Source organism: Dreissena polymorpha, chromosome 2 (assembly GCF_020536995.1).
Source record: "Dreissena polymorpha isolate Duluth1 chromosome 2, UMN_Dpol_1.0, whole genome shotgun sequence".
In the NCBI taxonomy this organism is placed as follows: Eukaryota; Metazoa; Mollusca; class Bivalvia; order Myida; family Dreissenidae; genus Dreissena; species Dreissena polymorpha.
Window position 1 is genome coordinate 29,266,129 of NC_068356.1, and position 23,466 is coordinate 29,289,594.

The 23,466-nt window shown below is 37.6% G+C and overlaps 2 protein-coding genes across 2 annotated transcripts in view; both read left to right on the forward strand.

Annotated features, from left to right (window-relative positions):
- The window catches only part of LOC127866394 (scavenger receptor cysteine-rich type 1 protein M130-like), a 120,434-nt gene extending 114,303 nt beyond the window's left edge, over positions 1 to 6,131 (forward strand). Inside the window, exons 15-16 of the mRNA XM_052406889.1 lie at positions 3,004 to 3,176; positions 5,950 to 6,131. Of these exons, the coding sequence (XP_052262849.1) occupies positions 3,004 to 3,176; positions 5,950 to 5,981 (205 nt within the window). The 3' untranslated portion in view covers positions 5,982 to 6,131. The remainder of the gene's footprint in view (positions 1 to 3,003; positions 3,177 to 5,949) is intronic.
- Positions 1 to 23,466, forward strand: part of LOC127866440 (uncharacterized) — a 173,965-nt gene that overhangs the window by 135,891 nt on the left and 14,608 nt on the right. The gene's annotated exons all lie outside the window — the stretch shown is intronic.

Here is a 23,466-nt window from a genome sequence, read left to right on the forward strand (position 1 = left end):
GTTGTTTATGAACCTAAGTCATAATTTAAGAGGGATGGAATCTATGTTAATTTCTCATTTCAATGAATGGTTCGATACAGCGTTTTTTATGTCATTTGGAAGATTAATCAATTCAGATACAGTGGATGGAAAAAACGAATTCGAATACAGTGACGTTCGCGCTTTAATTGTTTGCAAATATAACGAATGTCTTAAATAAGTAATTATTACACGATCCAACTGTTGCGGGTAAAAGCGATTGAAAATAGTTAGGTACACTGCTAGATTTCATTTATAACATTAATATTAATTTGCTTCTGCGTCTTCGTGGACTGATAGTTTAACAACCTAGCTCATTATAAAGATCTTCTAATGGGACTAAACGTGCACATATTTTGTCAACCTACCAGGATATTTTATAAATGTCAGATTACAAAACGGCTGTAGTTTCATTTAGTAAATGAATGACCAGAAAAAGACTGGTATCATCAGCAAACAAACAAAAAAGCTTTGCGTGAATTCAATACCAAGGTTAAAATGACACCGAATTGCGGTCCAATGATTTAAGCACTTTGTGTTTAACTACAAAGTGGGGTTCACGCCAAATTGCGGTGCACAATGGATTGCTTCTTAATATATTGTGCCGTTTGATAACTTAACTTGAGAACTTAAAATAACTTCATTATTTAACGACATTGAATACGAGGCATACAATTACAGCCAAGCAAGCTACACACCAGAGATGCTGCTTTTATCCCATTTTCACCGCGACATTGACGGTATAACACGTTGTGGAATATACTTGCTTGTATTCAACGCTGTGGAATATACCTGTCGCGTGCACGGACTACTTTTTAAATGACGTCATGCGATATGCGCTAAAATTAGATCGATATTGTTTGGTTCATTGATCGAATTTTAAGGTCACCCATTAGAAGAAAATGTGCATATTTTGCAGAAAAATATATACATGACATTTCACCAATAGAAATGTTGAAATAAAATATAAAATTACACGATTTTTGTTTTGTTATTTTTATATTTATATTTACTTTACCACTGACTGATTTTTCATAAGAAACAAAGTCGACAAAACTTAAGCTTCAAAATTATACGACCTTCAACCTTTAAATCTAGTCATATGACATAATTTTTCGCCATCCGTATAATGAATCAGCTGATTGATGGCGTCATAAAATGACATACTTATAGCATCATTTTCCCCATTTTTTTTGACGATTTATTATAAACGCGACTTATTTCACATGTTTTCTACATGTAATGTATGTCGACGTATCTGAATTGTCAATTGATCACATTTTCCTTATTTCGTGTAATGTGCATTGTTTATTACCAAAGCATGTACTTTTGACATTTAACTTAAATATTAAGAATGTACAACAAGCCATACAGTACACATATCGCACAGTTCATGAATAATCTGCTATGTTTGCTTTCCTATTTAATTCACGTTAGACATAGAGCTGTGTAAAGTATAAGATGGTAAAAATAGCACCACACTGGAATTGGGAACGTCCCATTTTGTACACGGGTATTTTCTACTCATTTATCTGTTGTGTACTGGAATGTTTTCCATTCTTTGTGTATTTATATATTAAATTATTTTCTCGTACAATAAGGGCATTTACCATAGATCAATAAAACATTGTGCAAGTTTAAACATAATTATGTTTGTATATACAGAAATCTGCAAATGCAACCGAGTTTACCAACGGCTATTATTAGAAAAACTGCTCCATTCATTTGAACAGCAGTAATGTAGAGTACATGACGTAGCGTGTGACGAAGAAGAAAGTTTATCGCGTTCATAAACTCATTTGAATAAAGTGATAGAATGACATAAGGGTCTTTATTTAACTATGCTAAAATAATTAGTAAAGACCCTAGATGCAAAATCGTCAATTATTGAGTTAAATGGATTATTAGATGGATTTTAAAGGATAATTAAAGGTAAGTACTAGTTCTTACGTGTTTTGATTTTTGTTTGTACTTTTGTCGTTCCCTGTTCTCGGGGAAATGATTTTAACATGGGCGCCATTGATGCATCGGATCACACACGGCATACCCATAACATTATATAAAAAACACGTTCTGCGCGTCCTTAAATTCGTCGTCCGAAGTCGGAAAACGTATTGCCCTGTATATTTTGTCAAATAAAGTGTCAGTCGCTGCAATTGTCTGTTTACTCGTCAAAATTGTCAAGGTCTTCGATAGCTAAAGAAACTTCAGCGTACAGTTTATTTAGTATTGACTGACCTGTACAAAGTCGCGCCAGTCAAAAATCATAAAAAGCGACATTTATAGTTATGGTAGCCAGAACTAGGTCGTCGATGGTGTACATGTATGTTGACATCGACAGCATTTTGTCAGGAGCAATCGCCGCCATATTTGATTTGGATCACTTTCTTTCGAAAATAAAATGAATTATAGTCAAGTAAAATCTTCTTTTCGCGGTCGTAATGTTTTAGAATTCTCATACTGCGTAAAATTGAATGTAGGCATATGGTGATATTTTTTACTTGTTTTACAGTTTGTGTGTGAATTTTTTAAAGACTATTTGCGTACCAGAACAAATACATGTATATCACTACGCATGGTTACATTTGTTAGATTTAAAGCGCTTTTATGACTGAATTAAAATTATTGTTAAGGTTATTAGATCTATTTATGTTAAATGTCACGTTGAAAAAATCAAATGGGATAAATATAATACTAGGATTAGCGTTGAATACAGAGAAGTTTATGTTGCTCGGCTCGAACACTGAAAGCGCTCGCCAAGGCTCGCGCTTCCGGCGTTCTAAGCCTCGCAACATAAACTTCTCTGTATTCAACACTAACCTAGTATTCTCTATGTCTGACCTTCCCGACGATCGTCTTCCACGGAATCTTTGAAGTGTTTTCTTATTTGTATGCAAAATGTATCTTCATCCCGCATAAGTTAATTTTTATTAACAGTTGTATTGATTTCGATATATGATCGATGTATACATTGTTAATGTATAGGGAACGCGCATTGGCCTATTCGGGTGGACATTTCGGGTCTGCAAACAGTAGCGTGCCGTCGCTGATGACGTACCTCCGTTGCAACGGGCTAGAAACGACATTGAGTCAATGCAATCCTACGTGGGCGGTAAATGAGTGCAGTCATAGCCATGATGTTGGCGTGGATTGCTGTCGTACGTATACTCACTCCGTTGATATTAAATATATTAAACGACCATTCCCTTTGATACTTTGGTTTTAATTTGCGTCGCTGCGAAGTTCAATATGTTCGCCCGCTCAGCATTAGATTAAATGCTTTAAACCAGATTTGAATGCGTACAAACACAATGAACAAAACACAAAAATTTGAAAAATATATTAGTCTGTTTACAGTGTAGTTATATCTTATCGTCTTATCGCCTTTTAGCCATGAGGTTGAATTCCCCAAACGGTTATGTGATTATTCCCTTAAGTTATTGATTTTGTTACTTATTTTACCTTTGGATTCCCGATTGGCAAATATCAAACATATTTTCGAATCGTGTTGCTCTAATTTATCGCTGCAAAAGATGATTCCATATATATTAAATAAAACTGCATGTTTGTGTAACAAAAGCAGCAATCTTAATTCTCCCGATCACATGCTTTTAAAATGGTTTAGTTACTTTGTTCATTAAAATTCAAATTGTACACTTTTTATACACAACAAGCGTAAGCACTTGTTCCCCGAATAAGAACACAATGTCCATGATGTGGAAACTGTAGCGCAATAAATGCACACAATAAAATAAGAGTATAACGTTTAGCAGCTTATATATAACATATAAACAGATCATTTAAAGACAGTGCATGGGGTCCTACCTAAATGATTAATATTCTGTTTTAATTAATAAGGACCTTTATTTGTTGCCATTTACATTTTTATGGTGCCTGATATTGTTTTTCATTGGTAGAAATCGGCTGTTCCGTAAGTCATTTATGAAATGTTACGCGGTGAATGAGTGGGGAATAACAGTGAGTAAAATAATAATCGTGCAATAAACTCATCTTCAGTGCCAAATAAGACATATTTCAGAGGGGGTAATCACGTGACAAACAAGATGGCGACGTACATGCCGAGGCAGGTATTTTTCGTCGTTTTATACCCTTAACTACTTGTATAATTGTTGTTCATTCCACTCACTTTCCAGCCAAATTAGAAAGAGAGTTACTGGCTTTTATTTCGAAGTAATATTCGCTCTATATCTCGACTTTACTCGGTGCAAAATTTCTTTGCGGGATGACCTTATTAGGGCTCTACTAAGAAAATGTGCACCGCGTAAAGTCGAGATATAAAGCGAATTAAAATACGAAGTAAACGCTAATCATCTTCTTACTGATATGGCTGGAAAGTGAGCGTCATTTAAAAAATAAACACAAGTAATGAAGGGTATAAAACGGCGAAAAATAACTGCCTCGGTATGGACGTCGCCATCTTGTCTATCACGTGATATCCCCCTCTGATTTAACATCAGGAAACAAATGATACAATGCAAGAAAATAACATATTTAAGAGACAATCTAAAGAAACTAACAGCCGCTCCCACTACAGTTGCCATTCATATTTGTGTTATCATCTCACCTCAGCTATGTGATGTTAAGTACACGACAAAGGCATAATTCAATAATTTTAAATACAAAGAAAATGTGTTGTTTTCCCTCTTTGTATTGAGTTTCTGTCGCAATTTTATTTATTATCTCATAAATCAAGTATCATTCATGATATAATACAATCTTACATTAACTTCACAGTTAAACAAGGGACAAATAATGCATGTTTGCCTGTTGCGTGACATTCCGTCTAGAGACAAATATTCGTAGCGAGTTTTGTTTTATAAAATTCTAATATTGATATTAATAAATACAGTTTGATAAGATATTTGAACTTTGATCTGCACGTATGGTATTGGTCTTTGAGCTAGGGACACATAGGCTGCATGTGCGAACCGCTATCTGAACACTGTTATTATGTTTGTGTCATTTAAAATGTACTTGATAACTAATGAGTTACAGTCTGGTCAATCTGTATTAGGATTATGTTAGATCCTTAAGTTCTATAATTACCATAGCGTTAGCTGAATTACTTCTATGTTTGTTGATAAGAGCTTACTACTCAAAGCAATTGCATTGAATTGCATTGAATTAGAATAGCATATACTTTTATAATAATAACACAATTTGTACTTTAAATGTTAATCTAAAGAATGATTTCTTTACCATGATTTATTGATCTACTTTTTATTTGCTTGGTGGGAATGCTTAATCTTTAATTATTTACCATCATTTGCCAGTACTTAACCACTGTAACATTACTCAATAAACCAGACTCATAATGATATTCTCATATTTTATCATTGTCAGAGCTCTATGCAAAAAATATCTGATGTTATTTGTAATACGCCGTTACGAAAACAAACTGCTATATTTAATGGTAACGAAACTATATATCTAAGTCTTTCAAACTTTCGGGCCACAATATTTACAAAACATAACTAATATCATACGGTGACTTTTCCAATTATAATACAATCTTAACTAGACATAGCATTACAATGTCTGTTTGCATTGACTTAGGGAAAAAAAGAGCTTCAAAAAGTGTTTACATTTAAAGAAATGTATCCGTATTTCTTACAGTGGTAACAAAAAAGCATACATATAACATTAAGTTTTAACAGTTAGGGAAAAAAAGAAAACCCTTTTTCATTTGTGTCAATTGCCATTAGGCTATAATATTCTCCTATTCTTATTTTTATATAAATCTTCTATAAAACGCGTATTTCTGTTCGGTCTGATGCGCGTTTTTAACATAATTTAGTTTACATAATTGATATTGCTTGACATTTCAGAGTTATCCACAGATTTCCCATTCGGGAGATTATCCCCGACTGCTTAATGATCAATGTAACGTGTTTTATTTTTTCTTTCCAGCAAACTGTCAGCAGGCAGGAATCATCGGTTGAAGATTCTTAGCCGTCACTTCTGGGTTACGGGAAATAACCGAAATCATGCATAATAATAAATTCGAAATAAAATGACCTTTCTTTAAGTCAATAAAAATTCCTTATTCTGATATTTAAATAAACTATTTTAAATAAAGACTTTTTAATGTGTGTCTTGTTTTATTGAATGAACACAATCTTGTAATACCTTTTTATAGCGTAGTCCGTTTGTTTTCATACTGAATGTTGATATACTTAGTGTACTTTTAATGGAATAATCATAAACAGAACCATTTTCAAATTTAAAATAAAAAGGAAACAATAATGCGTATTTGTGTCATATTTAAATTCTTTTACGCACTTCCTATGCAAGCACAACATACGAATATTAGTACTCGTGGATAACTATTTGAATTAAATTAAGAATAATATTTGGAGATGACGTTTTATAGCATATCCCTCCAGACAAGTACACAATTTCATGTCTGAAATGCCGGGCGTTATCATCCCAAAAGTAAGCAAAGAGTTAACTTAAATAATCTTAATAAATCAAATAGAGATATCCAATTTACACAACAGCACAATACATAGACGGGTCACACTTAAGCGGTATGTTTCGATCAATACTAACGAACGCATTAAAATAAATATAGCTAAAATCAGCAACACTTGCATTTTAACACAAATATAACCAATATATATATAAATATCTAAATATTTACACGTCTGAGATTGGACATCAGTAATATACGTCATGTTATCAATGTAAACACACAATAAACTAGTAGACTGCACAGGAACGGTAACTAGGGTTACTTTTTGAACGTGAGTGAGTTAATTTTGAACCTTCTGTAAAAAAACGATGACTCTTATTTCTCTGTAACGCTCATCTGAGGTACTAGCCCCTGTTTGGGGCTGCTTTTAACAATTGAAGGGATTTTTTTCATCAATTAAGAATACGTATGTGTTCATAATCGAACACTGTTACATCGTCACATTATTCCGGTACACGTTTAGATATGACACTGGATTGCACGGATTTTGTCATACACATTTAAAATAAAACCACGTAAACAAATAAACATGTTCACAATATTTTTAAACACAACCGTATCCATACAAACCACCGAGACAGTTGACAAACACATCGTTTTCATTGCTACAGTGCCTGGTTGTCGGTCATTGGCCACGGCACTGACCAATGCTGCCCTCGATGCAATTGCATTCTAGGTTTGTCGCCGCTATCACCCCCTTGCCCAGTGCGTACATTGAGCCCTTGTACCAGTAGGCGCTTATCCTGGGCACAAATTCAACAATTTTATTTGGACGTAAGCAAGGTCGTTGATCATTTGCGCCACCTTTTTTTCTAGATATACATTGATCAGCGAGACAATTATACTTCCTCGGTGGCGCTAAAGACCAGAAGTTAAAAAAAGGTAGAGTAGGTTATAAACCTCTATTTGTTTTAAACAAATTTCGCGTACGTTTAAACATCGGAAAATCTAATCCTGTGCGTTATGACAGTGCGCATCATACGGACTGTATGTACTTAAACTGAGCATCAGGTAATGAAAATGAAAATCAAGTGAGATGTAAGGAATGGTATGGAGAATCTTGCAACGAGTACATGATGACACGAAACTTCACAATACGTGGACTTCACGACATTAAGCATCAACAGACGTGAGTATAATGGTCAAGAGCCTTACACGACGTGTACATAATGACCTTGAGTATCACACTATCAAGCAACCAACTTTCTTGGTTCGATTAGTTTTGTCCTTTCCAACGTGATACTGTTTGTCTTCAGCACGCAATCGTCTCTAAATGTAATTGGGAAGTAGATTAGGCACACCGCTAAGAGTATTGTATTGGTTTGCATTATTTTTGGAAAGTTACATATGATATGGTGATATACAATTTATCAACATTTCTTCCATATATTGGGGCATAACATTTGAAATAAAGTACGGTTTTTATAAAAATCAGTTCTCACTGAAGGGCGTTTTATGCAAACACAAACGGGGGGGGGTAAACATAATTCTCCGTACGTCCCGAAGATTTTGTTATTAAATCATCCTTAAGTACCGGTAAGATCTCGCTCAAATGTTCAGAGTTTAATTATCTTGATTTTTAATAAAATATAAAGAAGTGAAACTCCAGCTGCTGGAGCAGTATTGAATTTTCATTAAAAACATTTAGTTGGTCCTTTATTTAAGGCAAGTGACCGATTGCCCAAACAGTACAAAACAGCACAATACAGCACAATACAAACAAACAAGGTTTCTTAAAAAATAATAAAAACACAATACCGCCACCAGCCTCTGAAGGCTGAAAATATAACAACATCGAAGATATGTACGGGGTTACACGCTACTGTATCCACGCAGCACACATCAAACTGTTGTGCAATGCAATATAAAGAAGTGAAACTCCAGCTGCTGGAGCAGTATTGAATTTTCATTAAAAACAATTAGTTGGTCCTTTATTTAAGGCAAGTGACCGATTGCCCAAACAGTACAAAACAGCACAATACAGCACAATACAAACAAACAAGGTTTCTTAAAAAATAATAAAAATACAATAACGCCACCAGCCTCTGAAGGCTGAAAATATAACAACATCGAAGATATGTACGGGGATTCACGCTACTGCATCCACGCAGCACACATCAAACTGTTGTGCAATGCAATATAAAGAAGTGAAACTCCAGCTGCTGGAGCAGTATTGAATTTTCATTAAAAACAATTAGTTGGTCCTTTATTTAAGGCAAGTGACCGATTGCCCAAACAGTACAAAACAGCACAATACAGCACAATACAAACAAACAAGGTTTCTTAAAAAATAATAAAAACACAATACCGCCACCAGCCTCTGAAGGCTGAAAATATAACAACATCGAAGATATGTACGGGGATACACGCTACTGCATGCACGCAGCACACATCAAACTGTTGTGCAATGCAATATAAAGAAGTGAAACTCCAGCTGCTGGAGCAGTATTGAATTTTCATTAAAAACAATAAGTTGGTCCTTTATTTAAGGCAAGTGACCGATTGCCCAAACAGTACAAAACAGCACAATACAACACAATACAAACAAACAAGGTTTCTTAAAAAATAATAAAAACACAATACCGCCACCAGCCTCTGAAGGCAGAAATGTGATTGCGACGAGTATAAGCGGAATTAAGGCACCGTGTCAGTTGTCCAGCAATATAATATATAATCTCAAAAAATTGCATTTCTCGTCGTCCCTCAAAATACTTGATGGATCTTGCTAAAATATAACAGTTGAATCACCTTAATGTAAAAGGATTTTTTGTTATGACTTGCTATTGCAGAATTATTGGCCTTTGAGTTGTTAATCAAAGAAATGTAGTCCCATTATTGTGTGTTGTCAGCTCCTCTTTAACTGCTGGGTTGATCTTTCGCAAACCTTCACAATAGATGGACCATATTGATGATCTCGAAGAACGAAATTTGAATATTAACGAGTTTTGCAAACTAATGATCATTTGTCTGTGTTTCCACTCTAAATATGTAGTCTAAACATTTTGTGTTTTCAAATTCTCTTTAAATACTGGGTAAATGTCACTCCATCTCTCACAGTTGAGCATAAGACCACCACCAAGCAAACAACTTGCATGGGGCGATTGTCGATATAGCCTCTTCAGTTACAGTTAATAGAATCAGATATGCTTGTTTGCTAAAATAATTACTTTGGATAGCTTAATAATAGTGCTTTCATTCATACTCATTAGTTTAACATGAAATATGTTGCAATTTTATGCACAGTCTTCAATTTTTGACGATGCTGCGAAGCAGCTCGTCTAAGTTATCATACCATGAAAAAAATCTTCACAATGGCGACCTATGTAAAAGACCGAGCCAGTCCGATTGAGATAGCTCGATTTTTCTAATCGGCATACCTCGCTGATTATCATTGATAAAGGAAAATATTAATAGAACAGCATATTCTGGGGAAACAGATTCAAAAAGTGTATCAAAACGTTGATTTTAAATTAGTTATTTTACATCATTTTGTAAATAAATTGCGAATGAAAACATGTAAAATTAACTTTTTACGCGATCACAAATCTAAAGAATACGAACAATTTCGAACCTGCAAATTGTAAACGCTGCACTGCTATGATGTATATAGATAAAACAACATTTCTTTGAGTAGTTGTCCTTCCCGCTTGCGAAGTGGTATGCACGTACGCTTTTTCATCTCTACGACACCGGTTCGATTCCCGTCCCCGGCGCAATGTTTTTTTTTGTTTTGTGGTCACAATACCGGAAAGGTGGGGTTTCTCCGGAAAATCCTATCCCCCCGCAGCACAAGACCATATCTAAAATTAAAAAGTATTTCAGTGTAAAAAATAAATAGCTGGAAAGTGCAGCTATCATTTTAAATTCGTCCCAACTGTCGTCAGTCTAAGCTTATTAGGTAGGATTGCTGGACACACTCCGGGTCCCAACATTATGCAGCCTTAGGCGCGGTGGTAACTCATAACCTTGAAAATACACAAATACACACACTGGATGCAGCCTAGGCGCTTATAGACTTAAAAAGGAAACAAACTCACGTGCGGACACAGTCATTTTAAATGTACATATTTAATACGATACGATATTCTAACAGAAATTACACAACCACATAAGTGTACATTAAATGCTTGATAATTCGTTCGTTTGTTATATTTCAGTATTATATGAGGTCATATCGCTTTGGTTAGTTAACTTATCCATATGTTCCTGGGCGAACTCGGGTAGTCAAGTGCTCTTACGATTAAGCTCACCTGGGCCGGCTATGTACTCATACCTACTTTCGAGAATCATCATGAAAGTATTGCCATACTTAATGAACAAACATGCCTATGCGTATTGAACTTAAATTAACAAACAATATTCAACAGAAAAAAACCATATATCCATGCCCATGGGCATGTGAAATCACGTCCGTACATATAACATTATTAAATTAAGAACGTAAACAACGAAATAAAGGTAGGGTATGATGTACAGGTGTTATTAACGATCATGTCATGTTTTGTATATATCTGCTGAAAAGTAATTTTAATAACCCACAAACATGTTATTGTAATAGAAAGTTTTTACGAAAAGTAGTACAGAAAATACACGCCGATTATCTTTTTAAAGATATTTCTTGTTAGATTTGATCGAGAATGAAACCCGCCTCCCATTGTGTACACACCGGTCTTACTGACAATAACGTAGTGACGTCACCATCTAAGTTTAGAATGACCCGCCTCCTAGTTTCGTAACCAATTTTTTTTCGTACCCATTTTTTTTTCATACCCAAAATGTTCGTACCCAATTTTTTTTCGTACCCAAAATGTTCGTACCCACATACACAATTGTGGTGAAATATATATATATATATATATATATATATATATATATATATATATATATATATATATATATATATATATATATATATAAAATATGTATATACTTAAATTGATGCTTTTATATCCATCCTCTTCAAAAGCATCGTCACACCAGTCTGTCAGACAGATTTAAAATAAAACGTTATGGCTAAATTGGGTTATTTACTGCTGAAAATACGAATCATGCATGTTGCATTTTCATTTTTATTTCAAAAAGTAAACGGTTAATCTGTCTATTTCTTTGTATTTTTGCTGTATATAGTGTATCTATAAAAACTTCGTTCAAAATATTACTTAACTGATTATGACTCTTTGTTTTTAACCAACCCAATTTCTACTTGGCTGAACCACTTACATTTCATGGCGCTCTTCCATAGATAACAAGTTATAAAAATAAAGGTCTGTAAAAGAATACTTATTTCATCTTGTTTAAACTTTAAACACTTTACTGCATCTGTACACACCAACTGCATGCCCATATTTGAAAATCTGGATGAATTATGGAACTTTCATATACCCCAGGGGTGTAAATAAACTGGACAAAAGCCGAGCGTGGGTGGTTTTGAAAAAATCAGTATTTTTTTAAGCATGGAAAGCCTACATAAAAATTTGAATGTAGTTCAGTGAACTGATGCTGATTAAGAAAATAATATATTAGATTATATTTGGAAAGGTGCCCATTACAGGTGCGCTACCTTAACGCCATACTACATGATTTCAGCATTTCTCGCTTATATATGTAGTTTGGAAGAAGATAAGACACGCCGCTGACACTAATGTATAAGTTTAATAATATGTGATAAGTAACTACATTTGTTTATGATAAAAAGATATAAATTTTATCGACATGTGTTCTTATTTTTGGACTTAAAAGTTGAAGTACCGGAAGTACGTTATTTATTAAATCATTACACACCTAGGTGAGTTTTATGCACTAACAGCCTAAGAAGCTTTAGAATAGCAATTGTCCATCTCAAATGTTCATAGTTTAATAACATTAATGTATACATGACTGCAAACACATGAATTTTGTCTGCGACGATTTTAAGCGGAATAATGGCACTATTTCTGTTGTCCCACTATGGAATAAATAGTCACACAATTTTGTATTTTAACTCCTCTTTAACTATTTGATGAATTTTCCTCAAATGTTTATGGTTTTATGACTTTAATGTGAATGTTGTAAAAAAAGCAATTTTGGTAATGACTTGTTTTGGCAGAATTATGTGCCTTTGTTTTTTACTATAGAATATGTAGTCCCAACATCTCCTATGTAGAGGATCTATAAAACAGAAACTTTGACTGCAACAAGTTTTGACAGAATTATTACAATTTGTCTTGCTTTCACTATTAAATATATATTCCCACAATATTGCGTTTTCAACTCCTCTTTAACTTCTTGTTGGGTTTCGCTCAATCCTTTTACGCTTGAGCGACTACTAAAATTGCTAATCGGTCCTCGTTCAACCGTTCAATGACTTTAATGGGCAGCAGCCCGTCACGAAAAGAATTTTAGCTACCACCAGTTTTGGCATAAGTATAGCACTTTGTGTGTTTTTCCTACGTAGAATATATAGTGGGTTTGTCTGTGTCCAAACATGTTTTTGTAAGCATCAGTGTATGGCTGAAGTGAAGAGCAAGATAGAATGGGTTATCGCACGTCACAACTTTTTTCAATGTCTATGTCGCACATTTTTTTAATCTGCCCGTTACACTGTAATGTAATATGTAATAGTTATGAAATTATCAATTAAATCAACTTACATATGTTTTATTAACTCCAGATACTTGCTAACAATCCATTGTTTGTCACAATTCAGTAATTCCAATCCAAAAATACGCTCCATGTTTGTTTACTATGACGCTGTCAGCCAGCTGTGTAGGAATACGACCTACATTTTCAATTGCACAATATAATTTGTTATTCCTAACTATTGTTCTCCAAAATTAATGGCTTTCACTTGTATTATTAATCTAAGGATGCATTTGTGTATTGCATTTTGGTAAAGTTATGTTCCAGTTGCAAATGCTTTGGAACTATTTTGTTAGGCGTAGAAAGCCTATGCATCATATAGTTTCATGTTTCCATTGTATTATTAAAATGTTTAACAGAATTTAAATGCAGAACATTTCTGCCTGATATTATGTATTAATGTTATGTGTTTTAATACAAATTGCTTTTTATAATGTAACAACTCATATTATTGACTTACTTTGTTGATTTAGGATTCCGAAATGCTGTTTAGGAAAATGGCTCTTTGTAAACTTGTTTTATTGGTTAAGGAATTCCTAAGTGCACGTTGATTGGTTGGGACGCCTTAGTTTCGGAATCCTAAAGCATCTTCACTATAAATAGCGCGCAGCATCACGGATTCTTCACCTCGGTCAATGACTTAAAATCCACGTCATTTAAAAGTCGGAAACCTACCAGCTTAAGCTAAAGCCATCATAATGGTAGGGAATAGTTCTGTAAACTCTTAAGTATTCTTTTAAGTTATTTAAAATAGTAATCAAGTAACAGTGATGCTGCGCACCTTCATCATACTTATAGTTATTTATTCGTAAACCAAACTTCTTAAGTCGCGTTCTACGATTTGAATAGATTTGTTAAACCTTAACTCGGTCGTTTGTTCTATCCTGACAACTTCGAAGTGTCTAAGTATTACAATTGGTGTCAGAAGCGCGGTTTATTTTTAAATAATTTTCCGAGTGATGCGAACCCAGCCTAACGTTAGAAAGAAAAACAAACACATTGATATTAAAGCAGTTTAAATTTATTCAATCACACAAATCAGTAAACCGAGGTCACACTCAACTATTACTACGTGCAACTACAACTAATACATTATCTACACCACATAAAAGATGGCATCCCCAGACCCTGATATCTCATTTAATCTTCGTTTAAATAATGACACTTCAGACAACATAAACACAGAAAATCAGCACCATGAGAATGACGAAAATGATACTCAAAACCATCGCCCTTTTGTTGATCGACACATGCCCGATGACGATCGTTTTGTCAATGTGACAGGCGATGCAGAACACTATTTCTCTTCAAACAATAACAGTTCACACACACATCGTGAAACACAACATAGTAAACCACGATTCGAACATCGAGGTAACTTTGCACCCCCTGCAATTCCAGTAGTTCATCCTTCATTGATAAGGCCAGATGATTATGAGGGCTCCGGTGACTTTGAAGCATACATGTCACATTTTGAGGACTGTGCAGAGCTCTCTCGATGGAATGATAAATCCAAATGTCTTGTCTTGGCCAGCTGCCTACGTGGCTCTACATGAGCTTGCCCCAATCTGAAAAAAGGGATTATTTTCTGCTCTGTAGAAGACTTGCTTCGCGTTTCAGTTACAGCAAGCATCAAAACCTTTGGCTTTTGAAGTTCGAAAGCCGGCGCAGGCAAAGGGGTGAATCAATTGCAGCTCTAGCGGATGACCTACGCCAGTTGGCCCAGAGAGCCTACCAAGACCTGGACATACATTCCCAAGAGCGCCTTGCACTCAATCAACTTTATAAACAGGTTTCACCCGATATGCAGTGTCGGTGCATTGATAATGGCTGTCGCACAATCACAGATGCTGTTAATGTTATTGAGCGCTACGAGGCAGTTCTTGGTACGCATTCCTAATTTGTAAGGGCACTCAGTGAAGAGAGCTCTACAAACTCTGACACTGATATGCGCAAGTGTCTTCAGCGTATCGAGTCACGTCTGGACAGGTTAGAAAAGGTCTGTCCCAGAGGCCCACCATTTCAGAACTCTCGCTACAAAAAGCCCCAATCACCTGGTTGCTTTGGATGCAAAGCCAATGATCACTACTGGCGCGATTGCCCGAACAACACTGAGAGAAATAGGTTCACAAACACCAACAATATGCTACACCACAATCAACAACCGCCCAATCGCATGTTTGAGCAGAAACACAATGTTCTTGATGGCTCTTCATCTCGCCGCCAGATGAACGACAATAGGTCGGAAAACTAGTTTCAACCGACTCTGAGGGTCAAGAGTCGGTGCAGATTATTAACAGACCCACACCTTGTTATGATAACGTTGTTCCAATGCATTCTGCACGAGCCGGTGCGGATACACCCACTTATGACAATGGTTTCTATGTTACCGGCACGGTTGCTTCTAAGCCTGTTAGATTTCTTGTTGATTGCGGCGCGACAACTTCTTTGATTTCCACTCAAACATTTGCAAATATCCAACAATATTGCAATTCTATGACCCCAGCTACTCAATCTTTTCACACGGTGAGTGGGCAACAAATGAACATCCTTGGCAAAGTCGACCTTGTGGTTCAGCTTGGTAAGGAGTGCTACGATGTTACTTTTGTGGTTGGTGACATTGATTCAGATTGAATCCTAGGTCAGGATTTTCTTCGACAAAATGTGGACCACATCAATTAAGGAAAGTCCTGTTTGGTGATGGGGTCCGATATTGTACCACTTCAAACTGTAGGCGGCTCCAGTCAAATATGTCGTGTAGAGGTTCGTGACACGGTCAAGATACCTGCACATTCTAGAATGTGGGTTCCAGTCAATATTCCCCTTGCTGAATATATGGCACCACTTGGTTTTGTAGAACCAGATCTTGATGTTATGGCTGAAAAGGAAGTTTTTCCCATGAGCGGTATTGTTGAAACACACTCAGAGAATGTTCTAGTTAATGTTGTTAACTATGGTTCAGAACCTGTCACAATCTTCAAACGAATGCATCTTGGCACCTGCAAACCTTTCTTTGAAAACACGCAACAACATCGTGTTGCGCGTGTGACTCAACAAGTTGAATGTAACACTTTGCCACAGCACCTTACTGATCTGTATGATCGCAGTTCAGTCCATCTAAATGATCAGGAAAAATCTGATCTTCAAAACTTGCTTTGCAAGTACAGTCCTGTCTTTCCAAATCTTCAGAGGACATTGGGCGAACCTCACTAGTCAAACATGTCATTAACACTGGTAAAGCTGCACCAATTCGGCAACCGCCAAGGCGTTTACCACTTGGTAAACGTGCAATTGAAAAGGAAGAAGTTACCAAAATGCTGGAACGTGGCATCATAGAGCCGTCCAGCAGTGCATGGGCTTCTCCAGTTGTTTTAGTGACCAAGAAAGATGGCACCCCGCGGTTCTGTATACACTATCGGCGCCTAAATGACGTCACCATCAAAGATGCATACCCGCTACCAAGGGTTGACGATTGCATCGATTCACTTTCTGGCGCCAAATATTTCAGCTCGCTTGATCTTAATAGCGGCTACTGGCAGGTCGGTATGAGTGATGCTGACAAAGAAAAGACCGCTTTTGCAACAACTATGGGGCTGTACCAATTTACAGTAATGAGTTTTGGACTGGCAAATGCTCCATCTACATTCGAAAGGCTGATGGAGAACGTTCTAAGAGGTCTACAGTGGGAGGAGTGTCTCCTATATATGGATGACATTGTTGTTCCATGTGCCACTGTGTCCGAAGGTTTAGCCCGCCTTGAACATATCTTCGAAAGGCTTCTTGATGCTAACCTTAAATGTAAGCCCTCAAAATGCAGCTTGTTTCAAAAGAAAATAAAATTTCTTGGCCACATTGTCTCAGAGGATGGTATCTCTACGGACCCAGCAAAGATTGAAGCAGTGCTGAGATGGCCAACGCCGAGAGATGCAAAGGAGGTTAAGAGCTTTCTGGGACTTTGCTCGTATTATAGGCGCTTCGTCAAGGACTTTGCGCTTAAAGCGAAACCTTTGCACAAGGTTTCGGATAAGAGCTCCAAATTTGAGTGGTCACAAGAATGCGACGAGTCATTCCAATCTCTAAAGACTTCTCTAACTTCCTCACCAATTCTAGGTTATCCGGTTCCTGGTTCCGAGTTTGTCCTGGACACTGACGCCAGTGACATAGAAACTGGTGCTGTCCTCTCACAAATTCAAAACGGGACCGAAACTGTGATTGCATATTACAGTAAGGCTCTCAACTCCCATGAAAAAGCATACTGTGTTACACGGAAGGAGTTGCTTGCTGTAATAAATGCATTGAAAGCACTTCACTCCTATTTGTACGGACAGCCAGTCCTTGTCCGGACAGATAATGCAGCGGTAAGCTGGATGAAAAACCTGAAGCACCCTACTGGGCAAGTTGCACGCTGGCTACAGGAGCTTGGTACGTATAACCTTGAGGTTACGCACCGTAGTGGGTCACAGCACAGGAATGCTGATGCCCTTTCACGCAATCCGTGCTGTAATTGTGCCCGGCAACAACGCCTCAGTGATGGAGTGTCCGAGCAACAAACTGCTACACCTGAAAATTGTCTCCCTGAGGTAGACAAGCATGACAATGATCGCTTAAGGGCCGTTACACGATCCAAAGCAAATGAAAAGTCCCAATGCAAACCTTCAATGGCTACTCTTAGTAACTGGTCACCCACAGAAATCAAAACCGAGCAGCTGAGAGATCCTTGCATTGCATACCTCATTCAAGCTCTTGAAGGTTCTGAGACAAGGCCACAATGGCAGGCCGTCAGTGACAAAGCATCTGCTGTCAAAATCCTTTGGCGCATGTGGGACAAATTGAACGTTGATAGAGGTTTCCTAGTACGTACATGGCATGAGGATGAGCTTCACAAATGGGATCAGATTGTCGTGCCGTCTCACAGACGAGAAGATGTACTTTATTACTTCCATGACATTCCGTCTGGTGCTCACTTGGGTGTCGAAAAGACACTAGGAAAGATTCGGTAAACTTTCTTCTGGCCAAGTATGCGAGAAGACGTTGAGAGGTACTGCGCGATGTGTACACATTGCGTATCACGCAAGAAATCTAAGCCGCCTAAGTCACCCCTAGGTCAGAATCACACCTTAGCCCCATTAGAGCGGTGTGCTGTGGACATATATGGGCCGCTTCCCAGGTCTGGATCTGGTAATGCATTTGTCCTTGTGATATGCGACTGCTTTACACGGTGGACTAAGCCATTGCGATACCAAATCAAGAAGCCAAAACTATTTCAAAAGCATTTGTCGACAATTGTGTTTCGCGATTTGGAGTCCCTCTATCAATACATTCGGATCAGGGTAGTTGTTTTACCTCATCTCTTTTTAAAAACATGTGCGACTTGTTGGGAATAAGGCATACTCTGTCCACTCCATTGCATCCGCAGTCTAACGGAATGGTTGAGCGCTTTAACCGCACTCTAGGTACCATGCTCACCATGTACTCTGCCTCAAACCAACGAACTTGGGACTAGTTTCTGCCACAAGTACTCATGGCTTACCGGTCTTCCATCAACACTAGCACCGGACAGTCTCCCAACAAAATGGTTTTTGGTAGAGAAATCACATTGCCCTTGCAGGCCTGCATTGGACTGCCACCAGGGTCTGGTACAAACGAAAAACCTATTCCTGACGATTATGTGTCAGACCTACGTGCAAATTTGGAACACATCCATGATGTTGCTCGTAAAAATCTTGCGAAAAAGGTGGTCTACCGCAAGCGACATTATGACCTCGCAAAAACTAGGCAATTCAAGGTTGGTGACCCTGTCTGGTTACTGGATTCAACACGCAAACCAAGTGTATGTAGTAAACTACGTCCACAATGGCAAGGGCCATATCTTGTATTAGGAAAGATAGACGATCTTGTCTATCTTATAAAGAAGTCCCAGAAACACAAAGCTAAACCAATCCATGTTGACAGGTTGATGCGATTCAACGGAAGCGAAATCCCTAAGTGGATTCTTAACGCGAAGTAGATATTTATCAGTACAATTTACACAGCTCACAAATTGTTATCTTCACACAGACCACTTCCTACAACAATACAATCTGCACTTTATTATATATATTTTTTTTTAATCTTCGCTGTGGTTGCAATCACTCGATGGCAAACTTCTGAAATTTGCATGAATCCTGCAATATGATAATTTGATACCGATACAAATGATGATGCTTAAATGAAGATTGAAGTCTATGATGAATGGTGCGCACCATACGCTGAGTAATGAAGTTGGCTTGATCACCCGATTGCGATTTACTCCAGAGAATGATTAGATTCTACGTTAAAGCATATCAGCTCATCAGTAAGGTATTTCCCTTGTGTACTTGCAGGATACAAGCCAATTTGGATAAAAACTCATCTGCCCCTTCTGTGTTGATCATCGACCCAAACTCTTCAGCCGTTCTGGTGATTTTACGCTACCACGCGAAGTCAAAGCACCCCATTGAGCTCCGAGTAGCACCAAATGACCTTTTCAGCAATAAGGTGACCTTCTACTTCTCTACGGAGCCAGCTGCATTCATCAAGTGCCATGAAGTTGAACCCCAACAGCGCCACTGCGTCCTACGCAAAATATCTTGTAACAAAGTGGGCTGCAGGTAGATCTCCTGGGATTTCTTCATGGATTAAGGGTTGGGAGTTGGGATGTGAATCGTCTGCAAAATCCAGGAAACGAAAATCTTCTGGAAGTGTTTCATACATCCGACTAGATGAATTCGGTGCTGTGGCCTATTTGGAAGATGGACCTTCTGTCTATAAGGCCACCATTAAGAAGGGGATCTTCCAAAATCAAAAGTCTTTGAGCGCATTGAAGCGGCGACAGGATTGTATCGCTCCTTCGCAGACTCCACCTCAAGGTCCCTGGGCTGAAGAGGACTATCCAGATCTGTATATGGATATCGCGCAATTGCTTGGGATTGAGGACCGGTTGGTTGCAAGGGTGCAGAAGAGGAGCGACATTGTGTTCCAGGCAATAAGAGAATCGGAAATCGACATTATACCGTCTCCAATGTCGATCCACCTATCTGATCCATCATCACCCGTCCAGCTACCCCTCCAATCCATGCCATCCTTTGATTTGTCTCCCCTCCCCACAGTGTCTGCATCTTAATTGATCATCCCTGTACCAACTTCAACCCCCGCAATCACCCCTCTCGGAAGGACCAATGAGGTAACTGCCGTCATCGCCTCCACAGCCAACACTTTACTCTCCAGCCAGACTCCATCATCAACTACCGCAATCGCCCCTCTCCGAAAGACCAATGAGGTTACTGCCGTCATCGCCTCCACAGCCAACACTTTACTCTCCAGCCAGACACCATCTTCAACCAATCTGTCACCTATTAACACATCTTCCGTCCGTCCTGTTCCAGCCATGATGTCGACACCTGCAGCCACACTCCAAGCACCCATCACTGCCAACCTGCCTTCCCTGCCAACAGCATCTGTTTTCAAGCCACCACCAACTATTAGGAGTCCCATCACCACTTCATCAACGTTACCCACAACAACATTCCCTTTTCCTGTCCGATGCCTTCTATCACCTATTAGAGGTTCAACACCTGTATATCATCCAACATCCCCAACCACCGAGGCTCAAAGCGAGGTCGCGAGGTATTCCCCTTCTCCATTGTCTGTAGTGGAACACTACGTGCCGACCCCTGCCAACGCACTCCTACAAACACATGCGAAGGCCCTTCTGGTCAGTGGGGCCATGCCTCTGCTACCCCCTTCCAAACGTGATTGGTCTTCTGTTCCGGATGAGGCAATTACGCTCGTACAAGGTTTAAGCTGGCCACCAAAAGGATGGAGGAACCTATCTCCTGACTGCCGATTACTTGCACTGGAGTATGCTGCAACATCCATCCTCCAGTCCACTGCTATATCATGGAGCATCACCAACCGATGTCTTTTGGTCCACCAATTTCAGCACCTGATGCTCCCTGCTACAGCAGGTATTCTCCTGGACAACAGTGGAAAGGCCCGCCACTACTTACACGAAACAGTCCGAGAGATTGCCAGCGGCGTCAGCTCTCTTCCAACTGAAGTCAAGTCAACGATACTAAGGACCCTCCCAGAACATCAAGACGATCCTCTCCTGTCCATCATCAAGGACATTCCAGTCAGGCCCTGAAGGAAGAAGATGTCATGTAAACTTTGAATGTTTAAAGTTGTTTAGTATAAATAATTAAATTTTATTAAATCATATGTTTTAAATGACTGTTTAAATTTAATGACATAAAAAAAGTACTTGTGCTTGTACATTTCAAACTCCAGGAGGAGTTTATTTCTTTAAGGTAGGTGAAATGTAATATGTAATAGTTATGAAATTATCAATTAAATCTACTTACATATGTTTTATTAACTCCAGATACTTGCTAACAATCCATTGTTTGTCACAATTCAGTTATTCCAATCCAAAAATACGCTCCATGTTTGTTTACTATGACGCTGTCAGCCAGCTGTGTAGGAATACGACCTACATTTTCAATTGCACAATATAATTTGTTATTCCTAACTATTGTTCTCCAAAATTAATGGCTTTCACTTGTATTATTAATCTAAGAATGCATTTGTGTATTGCATTTTGGTAAAGTTATGTTCCAGTTGCAAATGCTTTGGAACTATTTTGTTAGGCGTAGAAAGCCTATGCATCATATAGTTTCATGTTTCCATTGTATTATTAAAATGTTTAACAGAATTTAAATGCAGAACATTTCTGCCTGATATTATGTATTAATGTTATGTGTTTTAATACAAATTGCTTTTTATAATGTAACAACTCATATTATTGACTTACTTTGTTGATTTAGGATTCCGAAATGCTGTTTAGGAAAATGGCTCTTTGTAAACTTGTTTTATTGGTTAAGGAATTCCTAAGTGCACGTTGATTGGTTGGGACGCCTAAGTTTCGGAATCCTAAAGCATCTTCACTATAAATAGCGCGCAGCATCACGGATTCTTCACCTCGGTCAATGACTCAAAATCCACGTCATTTAAAAGTCGGAAACCTACCAGCTTAAGCTAAAGCCATCATAATGGTAGGGAACAGTTCTGTAAACTCTTAAGTATTCTTTTAAGTTATTTAAAATAGTAATCAAGTAACAGTGATGCTGCGCACCTTCATCATACTTATAGTTATTTATTCGTAAACCAAACTTCTTAAGTCGCGTTCTACGATTTGAATAGATTTGTTAAACCTTAACTCGGTCGTTTGTTCTATCCTGACAACTTCGAAGTGTCTAAGTATTACAGTAATGAGCCAAATTGTGTATTTCGTCGATGGATTGTCGCGCGCTAGAAACAAATTCAAAGTCAGCTTAACTATTTGTGGTCAAAGGTAAGTTAGGATGTCAGGCCTTTAAACTTTGTCCGGAGCAATTCTAATTCCAGCATGGATGGATTTTCAAAAATATTAGCAGATGTAACAAGCATGGTGACACAGAGTGTCACGCGCAAGAACTAGGCACAATGCCAAGGTCTAAGTTCAAAGTCCAATGTGAAATTGGAGAAATCAATCCATTACCACATAACTTTTTCCAAACGTAATTTGATCAGCATGGGAGGATTTGTAAACACCTGGGCAGAAAAGACATGGAAGGTAGCTACGTCACAGTCGCAATTGAATGCCAAAACATAGCTTGTATTTAATATAATAAGGATTTTAAAATAACTGGGCAAAATTAAGCCTATTCACTGAATGTTAAAAATTATATGATTGAAATAGATTATGACTGTGCACATGCAGTCTTATATTAATTTACACACAAAAACACTATTGACAGGCGAATCTTGTTGACAATGACACTCTTGTAATGATTTTTCATTTCCCGCTGTGCAGTGTTGTAGACAATACATACTAAACCCCTCGGTGTCTTATAAACATGGTAATGTACCGCGGTCAGTTTGCATTTGCTCTTATCATCTCATGTCTAATTTGATAGTTTCAAATGCATTCCGTCGTTTGTGTTTTGAATAATCTAGTCATTGATTGGGTTTATGTTTATTTTAGAAATGTTCATGGGCAAAATAAACTCCCGATCATGCAAGTAATAAAGAAAATTATTTGAGCGATAACTTTAATAAATTTACAGTTAATGTTATAAAAGTAGATCAACCTTATCAGAAATGGCTCTGAATATATGAGTCGCTCAGGAAAAACTGTATATCTAGACACGGTTGTGATTTGTTCAACAATGATTTGTCTGGTAAGTTCTATAATGTTTAATAACTATAAAACTACGAACTGAAAAACACTGTTAACAAAAATTATCAATAATGTATCTTCTTCACGCGATATTTTA